This window comes from Furipterus horrens, unplaced genomic scaffold (assembly GCF_987537825.1).
Source record: "Furipterus horrens unplaced genomic scaffold, mFurHor1.1.pri manual_scaffold_5, whole genome shotgun sequence".
Lineage (NCBI taxonomy): Eukaryota > Metazoa > Chordata > Mammalia > Chiroptera > Furipteridae > Furipterus > Furipterus horrens.
Window position 1 is genome coordinate 136,318,734 of NW_028327175.1, and position 18,216 is coordinate 136,336,949.

General features: G+C 43.1%; 2 protein-coding genes across 3 annotated transcripts in view; one reads left to right on the forward strand and one right to left on the reverse strand.

Moving 5' to 3' along the window:
* The first annotated feature begins 2,647 nt into the window (after window positions 1–2,647).
* Window positions 2,648–11,081, forward strand: OPALIN (oligodendrocytic myelin paranodal and inner loop protein). Its single transcript, XM_090279400.1, has 5 exons — window positions 2,648–2,651; window positions 5,885–5,943; window positions 7,402–7,521; window positions 8,884–8,940; window positions 10,606–11,081. Exons 1-5 carry the CDS (start codon window positions 2,648–2,650, stop codon window positions 10,780–10,782), a joined length of 417 nt encoding a protein of 138 aa, XP_090135526.1. The 3' UTR covers window positions 10,783–11,081.
* Window positions 11,082–15,074: 3,993 nt separating this feature from the next.
* The window catches only part of DNTT (DNA nucleotidylexotransferase), a 31,463-nt gene continuing 28,321 nt past the window's right edge, over window positions 15,075–18,216 (reverse strand). Inside the window, exons 10-11 of one of the 2 annotated variants that reach the window (XM_090279235.1) lie at window positions 17,594–17,674; window positions 15,075–15,340 (exon numbers count right to left, since the gene is read on the reverse strand). In XM_090279235.1, the coding sequence (XP_090135361.1) occupies window positions 15,254–15,340; window positions 17,594–17,674 (168 nt within the window). In that variant the 3' untranslated portion in view covers window positions 15,075–15,253. Of the gene's footprint in view, window positions 15,341–17,593; window positions 17,678–18,216 lie in introns of both variants that reach the window. The other variant, XM_090279234.1, reaches the window with a different exon arrangement.

The following is an 18,216-nucleotide window of genomic DNA, read 5'->3' on the forward strand; positions in this document are numbered from 1 at the left end:
TTTTTAAGATTTCATTTATTTATTTTTTGAGAGAAGGGAAGGGAGGAAGAGAAGGAGAGAAACAAGAATATGAGAGAGAAACATCAATCCTCCTGCACACCCCCAATGAGGGACCCAGTCTGCAACCCAGGCATGTGCCCTGACTGGGAATAGAACCAGCAACCTTTTGGTTTGCAGAACAATGCCCAACCCACTGAGCCACACCAGTCAGGGCTCATCTTTTATTTTAATGTTATGGTCTTGTTTGTAACACCTCACATAGAGTAAGGGTACAAAGTAGATATTTCAGCTAAATTCATTACCCGGTGGAAGCAATGGGTCCAATCCATGCCTTTATCTCTTGTTGTTCAGTCTGCCTTCTGCTACCTGATCAGCAATGTAGATATTCATCCGTTGCATCAGAAATTTCCCACCTTTTTTTATTGACTTGTGATACATGTTGGGTTGTGACTCAAACAAATGAAGTTTGCTAAGAGGGAAAACAGAAGATGCTTCTGAGATTCTTTATAAAAGAGATCGTTAAAAGGTGTGAAATTCAGGCCTTGGAATTAGGAGGATTTGCAGTCTCACCCAGCCTCTACCACTTAGCAGCTGGTGATCTTCAAAAGCCTTTCTGGTCTCAGTCCCCTCACCCAGGACTTAGGGAGGAGAGCACACCCTTCTCAGGTGTCTGACATATGGCACACCTTCCGTAACAGTGAGTAATTATCCCTCCTTCCCCTCACAACAGCGAGCTTCTAACAAGTGATACTCAGCTGCTGAGATCCTAAAGTGCCTTCAGAACCATCAGGTAGATATTATATTGTGCTTAGATTAGCAGTTAGTATATGTGAGCAATAAATGTATGGTACCAAATTCCAGTTCTTTGAATATTGCTGGTCCATGTATGTGATTCCATTCAAAAAGAACTTCCCATGTGGCTTCCTTGTGCCTTGCTTGGTGCTGGCCAGGTCATGAAGAATATGGCCCCACGTGACCCCTGAGACACCTTGAGTGGCTTACAGTTCGGATGGTGTTGCCCAAATGTTATTTCCTTTGAGCTTATCCTGTGAGGTGGACAGGGAAAGTTAATCATATCTCCATGTTAGAAATGGAAAATCAGAACCTGGGAGAATAGATCTGTTGTGAGGAAATGGAGACCAGAGAGTTTGAGCCACTTTTCCAAGGCCACACGGCTACTAAGTGGCTGAGTCTAGACTCAGATCCAGATGAGGTGACTCCAAACCCAGGGTTGCCTCACCCCACCCAGCTGCCTCTCTAAAGAACACTGCATCAGATTCTTCTCCACCCAAATTTATGTGATGTTGTGCTCTCCATGAGAGTACTGTAGTGTGTTTCTACAAAACATGAATGTCTCTCTGAAATTGGCCAAAACCTTCGTCATCCAAATATTGATAAACAGCACAGGCAATGACCCACTTGTTGCTGCTCCTCCCATCTGCTGTGCCCCCAAAGGAAGCTTTGTCCTGGGACTGCTGATGTCAGTACCCAGAACTCACTGATGAGATAAGGCCCCGGGCAGCTGTGTACAGTGCAGCGACCAGCTTCCTTGCAGTGTCCACCGGCTTGGTTGGTGTTAGTGACCAACGGCAGTGGTTTGCCTTGAGCAAGAAGAGCCTGAACTATGGTGGCCCAGATGTCCCTCTTGCCCTAATGTCCTAGAATAATGTCTATCTTGGTCTCTGGAAAGAGTAGCTTGGAAAGAGCAGCATTGATGAGCCCAGACTATGGTGACAGAAGAAGAGGACGGAAGGAGGAAGGGGCCGGAGGAGACTTGGCAGGGCCTGACCCAGATAGTGGGTCCTGGGCAGGCTAACAGTCTGGTGCCCTGTTGAGTCCACGAACTTTAAATATTGACTCCATATTAGGGGGAGAGGTGAGGCTGCGTGCTGAGTGAGGGGAGGGCAGAGAAGGGTTAGCTTCTCTCTGTTGTCCTGACCAGCTTGGCTCCGGCCTGGAAACTATGCATTGGACTCTGCAAAAACAGAAGCCTTGTCTTTCTCAGGTTCTCTCACCTGGGAAGGGGGTTTAAGGAGCAAGTGTTCTGGCTGGAGCATGTCCCTGGAGGGTCTCCCTTCCTAACTCAGGCAGCAAGTACCAAGTATTTCTAATTCACACAGTTCCCTCCCTGGGAATAATTTTAGGGAAATAAAAGAAACAATGTTCGTCACTTTACTGCATTTCTAGTAATGTTTATATTGCCCCTGTGGATTGGAATCCCTCAAGCAATAGCCCTGCTGCCTGGCCCCTTAGCCTGGCCCTGGCTGAGGACCTGGGAAGGGAGAGGACGCCAGACCGCCCTGATGCTGAGGGCGGAGCCTGTGACCTCAGGCTTGTCTGCTCGCCTGCCCTCTTTTTGGGCCAAGATTGGGAGACGACATGGGCTGGCTGAGACTAAGGGATCAGTAAGTGCTCTTAGAATCTGCCAGGGTCGGTGACATTGGGTAGAGAGGTCAGGAACCTGGCTGACCATTCCTGGGAGTTTTAGAGTTTTGTTCTCCTTTGCAGAGTTTCTCACTGAACTTGACGTTGCCAGCTAACACGGTAAGTACAGTCGTCCCTGTTCATCCCCGTTCATCTCCCAAACACCAGTGCAGAGCCTGCCCGAGGCCTCCAGAACACAGCCACAATAACCTCCTGTACAGCGATGGGTACGGTTCTTCAAAGGCACTTCGGAGGAGTTGAGCGCTGCTGAGAGAACGTTTCCCAATGCTGACAATGATAAGTACTCAGTTTGAAAAGGAAAACAGCAAAAAAAGAAAGAAACCTTCCCAAAGTTCCCATCAGCAGAAAATGTCACTCCTTCCAGTCCTGTTTGACTCTAGGTGAAGTTTGACCTTTGTTGCCTTTGTGCCACTGTGTTCTTACTCTGCGTATAATTTTATCTGAATGCTTTCCATCAGCCTTTATAACCATAATGAGGACGGCCACATGGTATTTCCTTAAGTGAACTATTTCCTGAATTGCTTAATCATGATTAGGAGTAGTTTTGTCACAAACATAGACATCAATGAACCCCCGTTGGCACTTAAGATGACTTTTTTTCATACAGTCTAGAAGGGGAACTTTGGGGTCAATGATTTTGAATATCTTATGGCTCTTGATTATGACATTTGGCTGCAAGTCAGCACAGCGATTTCAGTTGGTGGTGGTACACAGTTTCAGCCCAGAACTGATTTTTCATCTCTGTTCTCCTGTCATGTAGAGATAACCCAGGCAGGGCTGTTTTCTGAGCCGTCGTGCTGCTGTGATTGAAGGAGGAGTTTTCCTGGCCCAGGTTTAATGGGTTTGGCTGCAGCACATGTTTCTGTTAAGACACATGGTTATTTGAAGAGAATAAACTGAATCTACCGGGTAGGGGGACAGCAGGGCTCAGTCTCCTGTAACACGAGGGCACCGTTCGGGACAGCAGCAGGAAGGTAGAGCTTTGTCACTCACTTCCAGCTTCCTGGTCCGCCCCATGCATCCCCCCCACGCCCCCGCCCCGCTGGCTGCCCTGGGGGTCTGTCCACCCCTCCCCTGGCACCTGCCTCACTTTCTTGATGGGGCCCTGCCTTCTGAACCTCCCTGACTTGCTCAGCTCCCAGCTTCAGCCTCTGCCTGTTGTTCACAGACAAATCCACCGTCCTCTCCTCAACTGTCAAAACCTTGAACTTTCCCCTCGCTGCTTAAACTCAGCAGGTCTGTAGAGACCCCTGGTTCTCCTTATCCTGGCTTGGCCCACCCTACAAAGATACCCCAGGGAAGCGAGAAGCCATTGTGTGGGGCAGTAGAAGTGAGTGGTGAGAGGGAGGTCCTGGTGATGCTAGTTGTCACCTTTTGAAGTGCCTTTTTGGTTAACAGCCCCTTGCTCTGGGAAATGTCCCCTCCTCCCTTTGAACCTGTGTAGGGTGACCAACCATCCTAATTTGCCTGCATCCATCTGGTTTTAACACTGAATGTGCTACAAGTTAGGCAGCCTCCCTAGGAAACCAGGATGGTTAGTCACTCTGCCTGGCAGTTATGTCTCTACCATTTGACCCTTTCTTCTGGTGCAACTGAGTTTCAGGGCCCTGGGAAGGGGAGAGAGGTGGATACTTGGCTCATCAGAGCCTCTGTGGGGAGTTGGGAACAGGGTCACATAGGCAAGTTGGTCCTCTTGGGCCACACTGAACTGTCAAGTACAAAGCGTGATTTGGGGTGCTGCAACAGTGGTTAAGGGCTTGGACCGGCATCTGCCACTCAGGGCTGTGTGACTTCACACAAGTTACTCCATTTCTCTGTCTCACTCTTCTCATCTGTAAAATGGGGATCACCATAGTCCTGCTGCACTGGCTGTTGTGGAGAACAAATGAGCGGATACAGGAACTGTACATGGAAAGCCTGTCACATAGTGAGTACTCCATAAGCATCAGCTGGTACAATTAGCAGGTGTTCACAAGAGCAGGAAAGTTCATCTGCAGAGGGAAGAAGAAAGCACACTGACAGAGAAGAGCACAGGTGAAAGGTCATGTGCCCAGGCAGGATGAATTTGGTCCTGACAAATCCCCAGTCCCTAGCTCTGATCCCTGAAGAAGCCAGATTCCCGTTGTTTGGGGGTTCCACGAAGCATCCCTGAATCCTCACGGTTAACTCCTTTGCGGGGGTCGGGGGTCAAAGCCAGCCAAAGTGAATTCATGCAACCTGAAGATAGAATACCTAACCTGGAATGTTATTTGACTCTTACCACAACCCAGAGAAATAGAACACTTTAGGCAAAGGCAGCATTAAGGTAACACAGGGAGAGGGAGAGGGAGGAGGAGGTTGTGTTTAGGTAAAACTGTAACCATGTAAGTACCAATGTCAATGCCTCCTTTCTCACATTCCCATTTTGGTGGGAACTCTCCGGGCAAGAGACCTAGGCATGGAATTCAAACACCCAAGTTCAGGTTAGATTTACATTTACCTGTGTAAATGTAAATCTTGGACGAAATCCCATAACTTCTCTGAGATCTAGTTCATTTGTGTGTGTGTGTGTGAAATAGAGACAAAAACTGTCAAAGCCCCAGCCCCAGGGACTCCAAGGTATTCAAGAGGCTGATGAGAATATTAAATAACAGGTCTTATCAGAGCTTTGCTGAGTTTAAAGGAATGACAAAGTCTTATACTTCCGGTGCTCATTAAAACTCTAGAGGTAGGTACTAACAGTCCTTTTTCATATATGAGGAACTGAGACCCCTTAGCCTGGGACTGGAGACATTGCCACTCCCCTGCAGGCAGGAGCCCAGGACCTGTTCTCTTAAGCTGGCACACGGGTTGGCTGCTAATGTAGAACTTGGTTCCCTGAGGCTTACTGATTCAGGTAAGACTATTATCTGACATATCTCATTAAAGGGTGAGATCCAGTGCCCGTCCTTGAGTGGAGAAGTGAACCCGCAACCTGCAAGGTATTCATTCAACATGGAGTTACCCCAGGAACATGGATAGTTCACAACCTCAGATCCACCCAAAGCCATTTGCTTCATTGAATGTTTGAAAACAATATCATCCTTAAAAAGCCTGTCTTCCACCAGACTTCATCATTGTTCCCTCTAGCAATGGGGACAGATAGGCCCAAGGTGTGCTGACAAGGATGTGGGGGACTCAGGACAAGAGAAAGCCTTTTCGAGTTGTAAAAGGGTGTTATGGCAAATCTATGGGGTAAATAACAAAGACTTTACCTGAATTTCTGAATTCTCGCTCCTTGTGGAAGAATTTCATTTTTTTTTTTACCTGGGAAGCAATCAAGTAAGGTTCTGTTTGGCAGTCACGGTCATTTATTGTTTTTAATAGAACATTTAGCAAAGGGGTGAACTTTAGGCATTATATCTTTACCTTTGACAGACTGTCTTATATACTATTCATCACACAGATTTGTTTTGTTAAGCTGTATGTTCTTTTTCCACACAGACTTCCTCTCCAGTTGTTACACGTGGGAAAGAAGCAGTAAGTATACCATTTAAATTTTGGAGGCTTGGTTTGGTGATTTATAACACAGGGATAATAATGCTCTCCCCATCTTGTGCATTTGTTTTGAGGAATAGATAAATTTGGTATATGAACTGTTACCAAGCACAGAATCTGGTTCCACTATAATTCTTATAATCTGCTCAGCTCAGAAGTGAGGGAAAACATGCAAATCACAGGTGGGTTTCACAATGTGTTGAGCAAAAGAAGCTGGACACGCAGGTTCCAGATGTTTAGTTCAACATTGTCTCATGACAACATTGGTGAGATGTTGTAGAAACTTAACTGTTGTTTATATTAACCAGTCCCTGGTGAAACTGGTTTCATTGTATTTTATTTCACCACTGTTCCAAGAACCCACTTAGGACGTTAAGTGAGGATTTACTGTACAGACTTTCTATGTACATCTAGATGATGTTGAAAAAAGACAAATCCAATCTATGGTGGTAGATTTCAATAGTTTTACACATGGGCTGACTAGAAGAGAGCATGAGGGGGCTTCTAGGGTGCTGGTAATGTTCTGGTTTTTTTTTTTTTTCTTCTGAATGCTGGTTACATAGGTGGGTTCATCATGTGAAAAGTCATCAAGCTATATATTTATGATTTATATACTTTTCTGTATGTTATATATGAGAATCCCATATTTATACAGATTCTGCAGATTATCGTTGGTATTTGCAGATAATCTGTAAATCTGAAAACTTATGTGGTTATTTCCACTCAGATCAAAACAAAATGAGAGTTTGAAAATTAATTGGTTAATGCATTTAGTGTAAATAAATTTAAAACTTTCACATCAAAATGGTGTGGAAGCCCTGGCTGCTGTGGCTCAGTGGATTGAGCGTCGGCCTGCGAACCAAGTGTCGCTGGTTCGATTCCCAGTCAGGGCACATGACTAGGTTGCACGTCAGGTCCCTAGTTGGGGTGCAAGTGAGGGGCAACCACACAGTGATGTTTCTCTCCCTCTCTTTCTCCTTTCCCTTCTCTCTAAAAATAAATAAATAAATAAATAAAATTTTTTAAAAAAGAAGTATGTTATTAAAAAAAAATGGTGTGAGATATAAGAACACCTTCCACTTTTTGCCAAACCAATAGGTAAAAATGGTATCTAATTGTTGCTTTGAGTTGTATCTCAGCTTTTCCAACATTGATGAGAAATCTGTATTTCTGTTCCTAGGAATGTCATGTTCATATCTGTTGCCCATTTTTCTACTGGTTTATCACCCTTTTCTAATTGACTTAAATTATATAAGTTAAGTCCTATGAAAATGAGTCATTTGTCATATAGACTGCAAACATTTTCCACAATATTTCGTTACCCTTTTGATTTTGTATAACACTTAGAGTCCCTGAGGTTTGGGTGGTGTTTTATTTCTAATCGCTCCAACTTTTCCTTTCTTCCTGGAGAACCTGACTGTGCTCCTCCCTCTGCGTCAGGACTGTGGGCCCTCCCTCGGACTAGCTGCGGGCATCCCGTCCCTGGTGGCTGCAGCCCTGCTGGTAGCTTTCCTGTTGACGCTGATTCACCGAAGCAGAGGAAGCAGTGAGTCCACTGAGGTGATTGGCAGCTTCTTGGGGTTTGGATGTGTTGGCAGGAATAGGTATTTATGTGAACTGGCTTTTGGGGCAAAGTGTGTCAGGACTTGTGTCTGTTTTCTGAGGACAAGACAGTGGACATTCCTGCACTTTGATTTCTCAGATTCCTGCCATTTTGCTCCAGGCAGAGCTGATTTGTCATATGACCTCAACTCACTTGAGGAGATCTGTGACCACAAGGATGGTATTCAGGTGGCAAAGAGTAGCAGTGAAAAGGGATATTTGTTGCCATGGCAAACACATGTCTATACAGTGGATGTATTTGTTAAAATCAAGAAACAGAGGGGCTCAAGAATCACAGAGAGGATGGAGACAAACAGGTGCTGAGGTGTTGAAGGCAGGTATATGTCCAGAGTATGTGGCTGTATTTCTCTTTGCCCTTCTCCACATCTGAACACACATAAGTCACAAGGGAATCTGCTGACCCCACCCCTTCCAAATGCCAGATTGCTCTGGGAACCGTACTCAGAATTCAAGGGCCACAAAGACACACAACCAGCAAGATTGCAGGGCCACGCTGCACTGTGTCATGTGGGCTCTGGGTCCTAATTCCATCCTGTTCATGAACATTCCTGGTGTTCCCACTGTGGAAGCATTCACAGGGAGGTAGAAAATGAGGCTCTAACCCTGGCTCTGCCACTTTATCATTTACATGATCCTGGACAAGTGACTTAATCTTTTCTGTGCCTTGATTGGGCCAACTTAATAAGAGTCATAAAAACTACCCTTCCTATTTTAGGAGGTAGGCAAATTTGCAAGGATGAAGTGAGATCATGGATATAAAGATGTGTTGACAAGCTGTAAACTTTTACCATTAAGAAGAATTGTGGTTGCTGGTGGTATTATTTATTTAAGCAGTAGTTTCTCAACCTTCCATGCATTTTAAGATCATCTAGGAGGTTACAAAAATATCGGTCACCAAAATCAATTAAATCAGTTTCACTGGATAATAGAGTTGTGGCATTGGTTTAAAAAAATAGAACTTTTTATTATAAATAACTTTAAACATATACTGAAGTAGAGAGAATAGTATAACAAATTTGATTCAATCCATGGCCAATTGTATTTCATCTCTACTCCCACCCATTTTGCCACCCTGTCAATCCTGGGTTATTTTGAAATAATTCACAATGGTGTTTCCTATTTATGTTTTGGGAGGAGAGAGTTATTATCTGTTTGTGTATTTTATTTTGTTTTCAAAGTTCTCTTGTGATTGTAATGTGATTGTAAACCTAAGCTCAAGCACCACTAATTTTAATCATGGTCATGTGCAAATTCTGTGACCCTTCATTTTCTCTCTCTCTCTGTTTCTTTTCAACTTAGGAAATTGAGAGGCCATATGAAATTTCAGAAATCGATGACAATCCCAAGATAGCTGAGGTAAGAACTCTTGGTTGTAGTCACTATATATCAGCATACATTAAACCTACTAAACCAAAGGTTTTAAAGCCTTTTTCATCGCAAGAGAAGTACAGTGTGAACCCATATGGAAAAGAGATGACCAAGTGATACTCGAACACAAAGGAGGTTCTCAGTATTTTTATTGGCTGGACAGGAATTCAGGGTTGATTTAATATTAGAAAATCAATTTAATATAATTTATTTTACTGACAAATTAAGAGAAAAACTGACCATTTCAATAGGAAAAAAGAAAAACTTCAAAAATGTAACAGCTGTTTGTGGTGTGAAAACTCTTAGCAAACTAAAAATAGAATAGGAACTTTCTTAAACTGAATAGGGATATCTTTTTTAAAAATTACATCAAACAGCATACCTAAGGGTAAATTGTTAATGAATTCTCTTTAAGGTCAGAAACAAACCAAGGATGCTCACTAGTACCACCCAGTCAACATTGAAATTTAGGTCCTCATCAATGCAATAGGGTAAAGAAAAAGAACTAGGAAGTATAAGACTGAAAAGGAGGAAAAAAAAACTTTCATTATTTTCAGATGATATGATTATCTACAGATAAATTGTTAGAATTATCAAGTGAGTCTAATAAGTTCACTGGATACAAAGTCAGTATAGAAAAGTAACTTGCATCTTTAAAAATCAATAACAGTTAGAAAAAATAATTTTTAAAAATACCATTTTTAGTAGCAATAAAAACATATATAGAATGCTGAGGAATAAATCTAACAAAAACATATAATCTCTTTATGGAGAAAAATAAAACTTTAGTAAAAGATATTAAATAAGATCTAAATAATGAGAATATTGATATATGTCATGCTCCTGGATAGGAAAACTCAAGAGCATAAAGATGTCAAACAACCTAAAACTGGTCTATATATATAATTTCATTATAAATCCCAGTAGATTTATTTTTATAGAACTTAATAAGGTACTTCTAAAATCTACATGGGAGAAAGCAGAAAAAATATTTTAAAAGTAACAACGAACAGATGAAATAGAAAGCCAGTAGCAAGATGGCAAATTTAAACCCAATCATGTCAATATTCCATTAAATGTAGTTGTTATAAGAACCTCAGTTAAAAGGCAGAGATCTTCAGATTGAATAAAAAAGCCAGATACATCTTCAAGGAACAAGTATAAAGGACCCACGGACATGAACAACAGGGTGGGGATTGACTGTGGGAGCGGGGGTTGGGCAGAGCAGGGGAGAGAAATGGGGGAAAGATTGGGACAACTGCAATTGAACAACAATTTTTTAAAAGTTAGATGCATTAATATATTGCCTATTAAAACTCACTTTAAATATAAAGGAACTAGCAGATTAAAAGTAAAAGGACAGAAAAGCAGATACCATGCTAACATTAAACAAAAGAATGTTGAGTGGCTTGAAAACTCTCTCAAGGCAGCAAATTCGGACAACTGTAGACCTATCCTTACTTGTTTTCTGTCTCTCAAGGATCACTGTCCTTCCTTGCCTGATCTCCAGTGTCTTAAAAACAACTGTTTTAGATGGTCTGTCTGAATTTTGGCTGTTGTGGGAGGGAGGGTAAATCTGGTTGTTGTTTCTCCAACTTAACCAGAAGCAGAAGTCTTTGCTGTATCTTTTTTATACCTGTTTGTTTCCTCAAGAATCCTAGGAGAGCACCCACACATGAGAAGACTATGATGGGAGCAGAAGAAGCTCACATATACGTGAAGACTGTAGCAGGAAGTGAGGAGCCCATGCGTGACACTTACCGTCCTACGGTAGAAACAGAGAGAAGGAGGGGACTGTGGTGGCTTATACCCAGACTGAGCCTGGAATGATGTAGCTCAGTCAAAGAGAAGACCTGGAGCTGGGACAAAGCTGGAAACCCAGAGATTTGTGCTTGGAACAAGAAGAGATGCTAAGCTGCTTCTTAACCTATCTAAATTTCATGGACAGATCTGGAAAACTTTCAGATGATTTGTCTCTTTAGGGGACAGATCTGACAAAGTTCATTCCAACTCTCAGATCTTGTGGTTTAATAACCAATGAAGCACCGAGCAAAGCCCCTGTGCATCCAGAAGGAGCCCCTGGGCCCTGTTCCCGAGCCCAGTGGGAACCAATGGGAAGTGTGTGTGTGTGTCTGATTTTAGGAAAGGGGCTTGTTATCTGAGTGTCTTGTCTTCTCATCCTTTTCACATCCCATTTCTCAAAAAGCCATCAGACCTGGCTTCCATGGAAGGGTTGGCCAAGGCCAGCATGGTCTATAAATGAAGTTTAAATGGGATGTATGAGGGGAAACAGTCCTTTATATCTGAATATCTCAAGGTAGAAATCACGTGGAGCCGCACATGCCCTGACCACAGGGGCAGCACATCGTTGGACATTTCATCGCTCCCACTTGTGTGTGTGATCAGACAGTACTCAAGGAAGGCAATTCTGCAGTGGGCTGTGTGTGTGTGTGTGTGTGTGTGTGTGTGTGTGTGCAGGGTAAATAGTGTGGAAGGAAGGTAGGACATGTTTCAAATGATTTTTAGAAATGAGGCTATATCCATTTTGTGGGAGTAGAGAGAAAAGCACAAGTGTGTGGACTTTCACGGGGAAAAAAAATCATTGTCAAGAGGAGAGATCCAGAAGACTCTGAGTACATGAACACAGGACCAAAGGGATAGGCCGAGTAGCAATGTGCCTGCCACCTGAGGGAAGCCTAAGGACAGTGACAGCCGGCTGGGACCACACCTTCACCACACTTCCATGAGGGGATCCCAGCTGCCCCCGCAGGGCCAGTGCTCAGGAGTGGGCTGGGTCTCAAAATGGGAGAACTTGGGTCCAGGATACCTCCGAGTCCTTCCACCAGCTCCACGAGTCACCTTGATACACTGTAGAAACACTCCTTCCTCACACAGGGCCCCTGATTGCTCAGCAGCACACCCCTCTTCTTCAAATACCTGAGGGCAGGTGCTGCAAACCGAGTCACTGCCAGCTGCCCACCTGTGCTTCACAAAGCCCCTTGTGAAACTGAGTTTTACTCTGGGTCCAGTCACCCTGAGAAGCAGACTTGGTCATTTTTGTTTATAAAATGAGGTTTGACTTACATTTTGGACCATTTATTTTAACTCCACTTAACAATCCATTGCTTAAGATCTTTATTTTAAAAAGCTTCTACCAAACTAGAAAGGCTCATTATTTCTGTCATTTTTTTTTCCTGCTACAATGCACAAAAAGTTATTTTGGAATAAAGTGAAAAGTACAATGGTTGTTTTTATGGACCAATAGCATCTCTGTGGTTTTTATTTGCTCTACATGGCCCTGGCCCTGGGGTTGGAATTAAGGTTACCCCAGGGACATTCCTGTTGCTGGTTTGTCCTCTGCTGGGCTGACATGGGTGTTTAGCCCCTCACAGAGGGCAGCCCACGTTGTGAGGAAAGCCCCGAGATAGGAAATCAGGAGCTCTGGCTCCCCAACCCACTGCTAGCCTCAGGGTGACCTGGGGCGGGTTGCACAATGTATTTTGGTCTCATTTTTTTCACGTATCACATGGTTTGGGGATTGGCTTGTAAAGTTATATCTCCCCCATTCAAACATCCTACCTTTATCTTTCCGAGGCCTGCAAAGTGAGTCCTCCCCTTCCGCCTCCCTGCTCAGATTTCTGTCCTCAGGTCTTTCTCAGCTCTTGGCTTTGAAGGTGGAGAGAGATCCTTATTTCTCTTGTATTCTGCAATAAATGATCGTTTAGCATAGCTTTCTTTCTGGCATTCATCACTGTAACATTGTCATGCCAACTGAGGATGAACAAACCATCAACAAATAACTTTTGAAGCATTGACTATTCAGACAGTCTGCACTCCCACCAATCCAGTGGGATGTATTGATTAACGCATAAGTTACTCTAACAAATAGGCATGGTTTCCCTCATATGTCAGATGACCTTCCAGGTCCTATGACAATATGGGGTACATAATAAAAAAGCTAAAGGCAACTGGGTTTACTGGAAATGTCTCTCCACCCAAATGAACATGGAACCTCCTACCCACTCAAGGAAATACTAGCAGAAAGCTTTCATCGAGGTTCTTTCCCTCGAAGCTCAAAGACAGAAAACAGGGTCTCTCTGATGTGGATGTTACTATTCCCATTTTATAGATAGAGAAACTAAGTCTCTACAGAGGTGATTTTATTGGTCCTGGAGTGGAGATTGTAAATCAAACTATTTTGAGGAATGATTCAAGTTTGCAGGAAATGAGGTTAAGAATAATGAGTTTAATCAGTAATTGGGGAGGGTTTCTGAACTGTAATGGGGTCCTTTGAAATGCATGCCAGAGCAAAGAGTTTGAAATACCTACAGTAATGTGAATTGATTGATAAAAAAGCGCACTTACCATATGATCTCACTTATATGTGGAATCTAATGAACAAAATAAAATGACAAACAAAATAAAACCAGAGACATGGATACATGGAACAGACTGACAGATCTCAGAGGGGAGTGGGTGGGCGGGACTGGAAGAGGTTAGCCAAAGAACATATATGCATAGCCCATGGACACAGTTAACAATTTGGTGGAGGTCGGGGGTGGGGCTTGGTGGATCGGGGAGGAGAGGGGGGAAAGGGAGGGAAATGAGGGACATCTGTAATAGTGTCAACAATAAGAAAAATTTTAAGTGTATTTAAAACAAATAAAAATGACTCCCACTATGGCTCCCATCTGTCCCTAGGAGAAAAAGTCAGAGAGTACCCTAAAGTTCCCATAAAGTAGCCCCTAGCTTCCAATAAACTCCAGTCACTGGACTGGGCCTTTGCCTTCTGTTGCCCTCAGCCTGGTGCTTAGAGAGTTTCAGCTGGTGTAGCCGGTGCTGGCCAGGTCCAAGCAGCCTCAGACCTGGGAGCCCAGGAGCCAAATCTTCACTACCTCCTGTTATGGCTTCAGGGGATTGGTACTTAACAGTGGAGGAAGCCTAGAAGAACTGTAAAGTATTGACAGTGTACTTAAATGTCCCTTCTCTGAAGGTAATTATTAACTATTCCTTGATCTTTTCCAATCCAAAGCAGGCACTTCATAGCATTACTGAAACAGAATCCATGGGCTGCCCCGATTGAAGGAGAACCAGTTATGAGGGGCTCGATTTGCCTACTGCGAAAAAGCGTAACTCCCAATACCAGAGTTTGGTGAAAAGGAAAGGAATAGTTTATTTAAAGGTTGTACAGATTTAGATTAATGGCAGATTTCTGCCGTTAAGCCTTACTTTCTTTAAGACCCACAAACACATAGTTCTGCCTCCCCCTGCCAAACCAGGCTAGTTTCTGAACAGAGAAGTCAGAGGTACTGCTTCCTGCTAGGAAAACAGAAGTTTGTGGCTTTATATTTCCCAGACATAGTTCAGTTTTACTAGCAGCTCCCAATCCTTTGTGCCTGATTGGGGAGGTTTCTTCTCAGTCGCGGTGTTTTTCAGCACTTAAAACAGAACCACGTGCTTCTCTTTCAATCCGTGTGGCTCTCGCCTCTGCCTCATTGCAAACCGCATAGAGGGCCCCCATCCCTTTTAAAACCACGTGGCTCTCCTTGCAAATGGCTGCCGCCTAATTTTTAAATTCCTCCCAGTATTTCAAACCTGCTGTGGCCCTTCCTCTGTGAAGGCTTCCTGGTCTCCAGGCCCACAGGGCTTTCTCCTGTTTCTAAGCCTGTAATGTCCATCTTCCCCTCCAGGTGGCAGCCCTCTTAGCGTTGTGCTGACCAGCCATTTATCGCCGGCATCGTCTGCCCAGACCTCTAGGAGAGAGGCTGGTATAACAAGGAAAGACCTGGATTTAGGGCAGCAAGCCCTGACCTCCTTAGTCCATGACTCCTGCCTGGGAATGTCTCATCTAATGAAACCTGTTTCTCCCTCGAGATAAATCTTAAACTCTGTATTCTTTCATTTTGTATTTGTGCTTAAAAGTATTTTGTATTTGAGTGAAAAAAGAAGACTCCACCACCTTGTGTCATCCTGTTTTTATTGGAAGTGTACAGCATTTCAGCTACACTGTGGGTACAGTGGGCTTTGCTGAGCCTCCCTGGAAGGGAGCCACCAATTACAATACTGTTTCTATGGCAAAATGCATTGCGAATGCCAAGCAACAGTCATACAAATGACCTATTAGAGCATAACCCATTACCAGGTGATGTGTTATCAGGTTTGCAAATCTATTTACTTCTAGAAGCAATGTGCGTTTCAGTAAGACTTATAAAATCCCCAACTTCCCTAAGGCATCTTCCACCGCAATATGAAGTATATTTATTTAACGTGAAATTTTTTTTAAATGTTGAGAGAAATTTTTCTAGGCATTCCTTTCCCACGGATCAATGTAATCCAATCCCAGATGAGCAAATATTTCTTCTTCACTTTCTGCTTTGAGAAATATCCTCTGAAAGCATAACAAGAAACACGTGCATTCAGATATTTCTGTTAAGCATCTCAGGGCTGACAGTGAATGTTTTACTTGTAGAACTGTCTTGTCAAAATGAATTCTTGCCAAAACATAATTCCCTGTTTCTGAGCAGTAAAAGTCATCTTAAGTGACTTCTATAATTTTTATATTTTTCCACCCCCAAATATGGCACTTAATAAATTAAGATAAAATTTATGACAGCCTTATATATTCAGCTAAAGGCACCTGGTATTTTCCCCATGGATCTGTAGTGCTAAACCACAGTTGTTCATTCGAAATACCTCAAGAAGTTTAAAAATATATATTGGAACTTGAGCTATACCCCAGTTTAATGAAATCAGAATCTCAGGAGAGTTCTTGTCATGAATCTATCTGAAAGCTCTGGGTAAGTCTAATGTGCAGCCAAAATTAATTACTGCTGCTTTAGGTAATGAGGAGTGTCAAGATCTGGGTACTTGTATGTGTTGAGTTCTCTTCCTGACCTTCCACACACTTGCCCTCACCTCCACCAGGCTCCCACCCCATGATCTCTTTAAGACCAAACACCACTTCTCCTCCATCCTATATTGTTGGGTACATAGGAGACACTCGATATTGTTGAACGTCCATTTCTAAGTATTCCTAAATAAGGTTATGTGACTCTGCCTCCGTTCACATGTTTCACATCTTTCAAGCATCCCTGGCACTCTCTTCTGACAAGAGCAGCTTGATTTTTCCTTGGGAACCCCCCAAATCCTCCACTCTCAGTCCATGAGGGTCAGATGGGGCTGATCTCACCCCCAAATAGGGGCATACAATCCAAGCCTGGCCAATCAGAGCCATAGTATTGGGTTCAGGGTGGGCACATGGCCCAGGCCTAGGGTTCTTGCTGGAACTACTAGGAAAGAATATCTTCTTTGTTGGGGTAGCTAAGCTGGAAAGATGGGACTCATGGGAAAACCCTGCCTAAGGATGAAACCAACACTGAGGGAAACCTGCCTGAGTACCTGGATACAGCCACACCTGAGGTCAATATTACCTGGATGCTGCAGTGTATAAGCCAAATCTCGCTTTTGTGTCTGTGCCATTTTGGATTGGGTTTCTGATATTTGTAACTGAGACAGTTCTAACTAAATACAGTAGTACCTCTCTATATCATGGTTCACTTATCGCAGCCTTACTGTATCGTGGGATTTAAAAAAATATTATATTTAATTATTTAAGGAGGATCTTTCACTATATCACAGTGTTGTGTGGTACTGTATACGTATGTTGTTAAAGTTACGTAGGTTTAAGAGGGTAGAATATGTTTAAGAACATCAGTAGTGTTTATAAAAGTGTGGAAAAGGTTAGTAAGAGAGTGGGGAAGGTTAATAAGGGACTAGGAATGGTTTATAAGTGTGTGGGAAGGGTTTATAAAGCCTTAAAAATATATAAATATTAAAATAAATGTAAGGTTTCTACTTCACGGATTTTCACCTATCGCGGGGGGTGGGGTCTAGAATGTAATACCCCCAATAAGTGAGGGAATACGGTACACCTTATTTAGACTATAAGCTCCTAGAGGGCAAAGCTATTAATTTTAGTTATTTTATGACTCCTTTCCCCTCAGAGCTTAGTTTAGTATCCTTGACCACTGTTAGTAGACCCTGGCACTTGTGGATTTAACAATTGAATATTTAATCCTTCATAATTGATACAGTGATTTATTATTTTGCTAACACATGAGTTTGAATTGTGGTCACTGCAAGACTAGCAGGCCAAATGAGTAACATGGCTGGTGAGTGAGTCTACCAGATAGCTCAGCAACACCTCAACTCTGGTGTTCCCCTTCTTGCAGTGACTCTCATTAATGACCTAAGTGGTCACTCCCAGTGCTGCTGCCTGCTGCATTTGAGGAGTGCTTGAGTGGTGATTGTGACTTGGGGGAATCCTTGGTTTTCTTTGGAGTTACTCATTGTAAACATCAAGGATAGACTAAACTCAATTAACATTCACTGCCAGACTGGTTCTGGGGACCCTACAAGCTCATCATCTTTGAGTCCAATGCCCCTGAGCTCAGTGAGCCAGGTGGGGGGCTGTGCTTCCATCAGGGTCATTCCAGCTGCCCTAGGCTGTGGTCTGTGGGCACAGGACACTTCAGACAAAGGAAACTGAAACTGGACACTAACATGAGCTCAGGAAAAGTGCTCAGGGAGCCAGCCTTGGGGATGAGAATCAGAGTAGCTCATGTCGGGGAGACATCTCTACCTTGGTCTTGTCATATAAAGCGTGGTTGTCTAGCATCATCTTCCGCTCGCGTGTGGCATAGCGCCGGAGGTCTCTCTCAAACTGCTGGACAGGAGATAAATAAACAGGTTACTATCAAGTCTACAACATCATCAGTATTTTGTGTTTGGGGATATCTAAATTCTCAAAATGAAATATCTATCTCTGCACTAAACATTCCGTGACATGAAATTAAACTTTGCTAAAAGTCTCAAAGCGATTTGCTCACATACTTTCACTAGAAGATAAGCTCTGGAAAACAGGAACCCATTTTGTTCTGTTTGTAACTATATTCCTCTTCAAATAGGCTTGGCACAGAGAAGGTGTAGGGTAAACGTTTGTTGAATGAATAAATGGATATTGTGAGGATTGTGTCCTGAATAATATATAGTCCAGAGTAAACACTAGTGAAATAATTGGGGTTTTTGCTTGTTTGTTTGTTTGTTTTTAATTTGGAATATCACTGTTTCAAAAGCAGATGAGGAGTCAGGAGATCCCAATTCCAGCCTGGATTTTGTCTCTATCTGGCTGTACATCTATCGACAAGTCACCAAGCCTCTCTGAATCTTGTTTGGTCAAACAGAACCATGAAAGGAGTACATGAG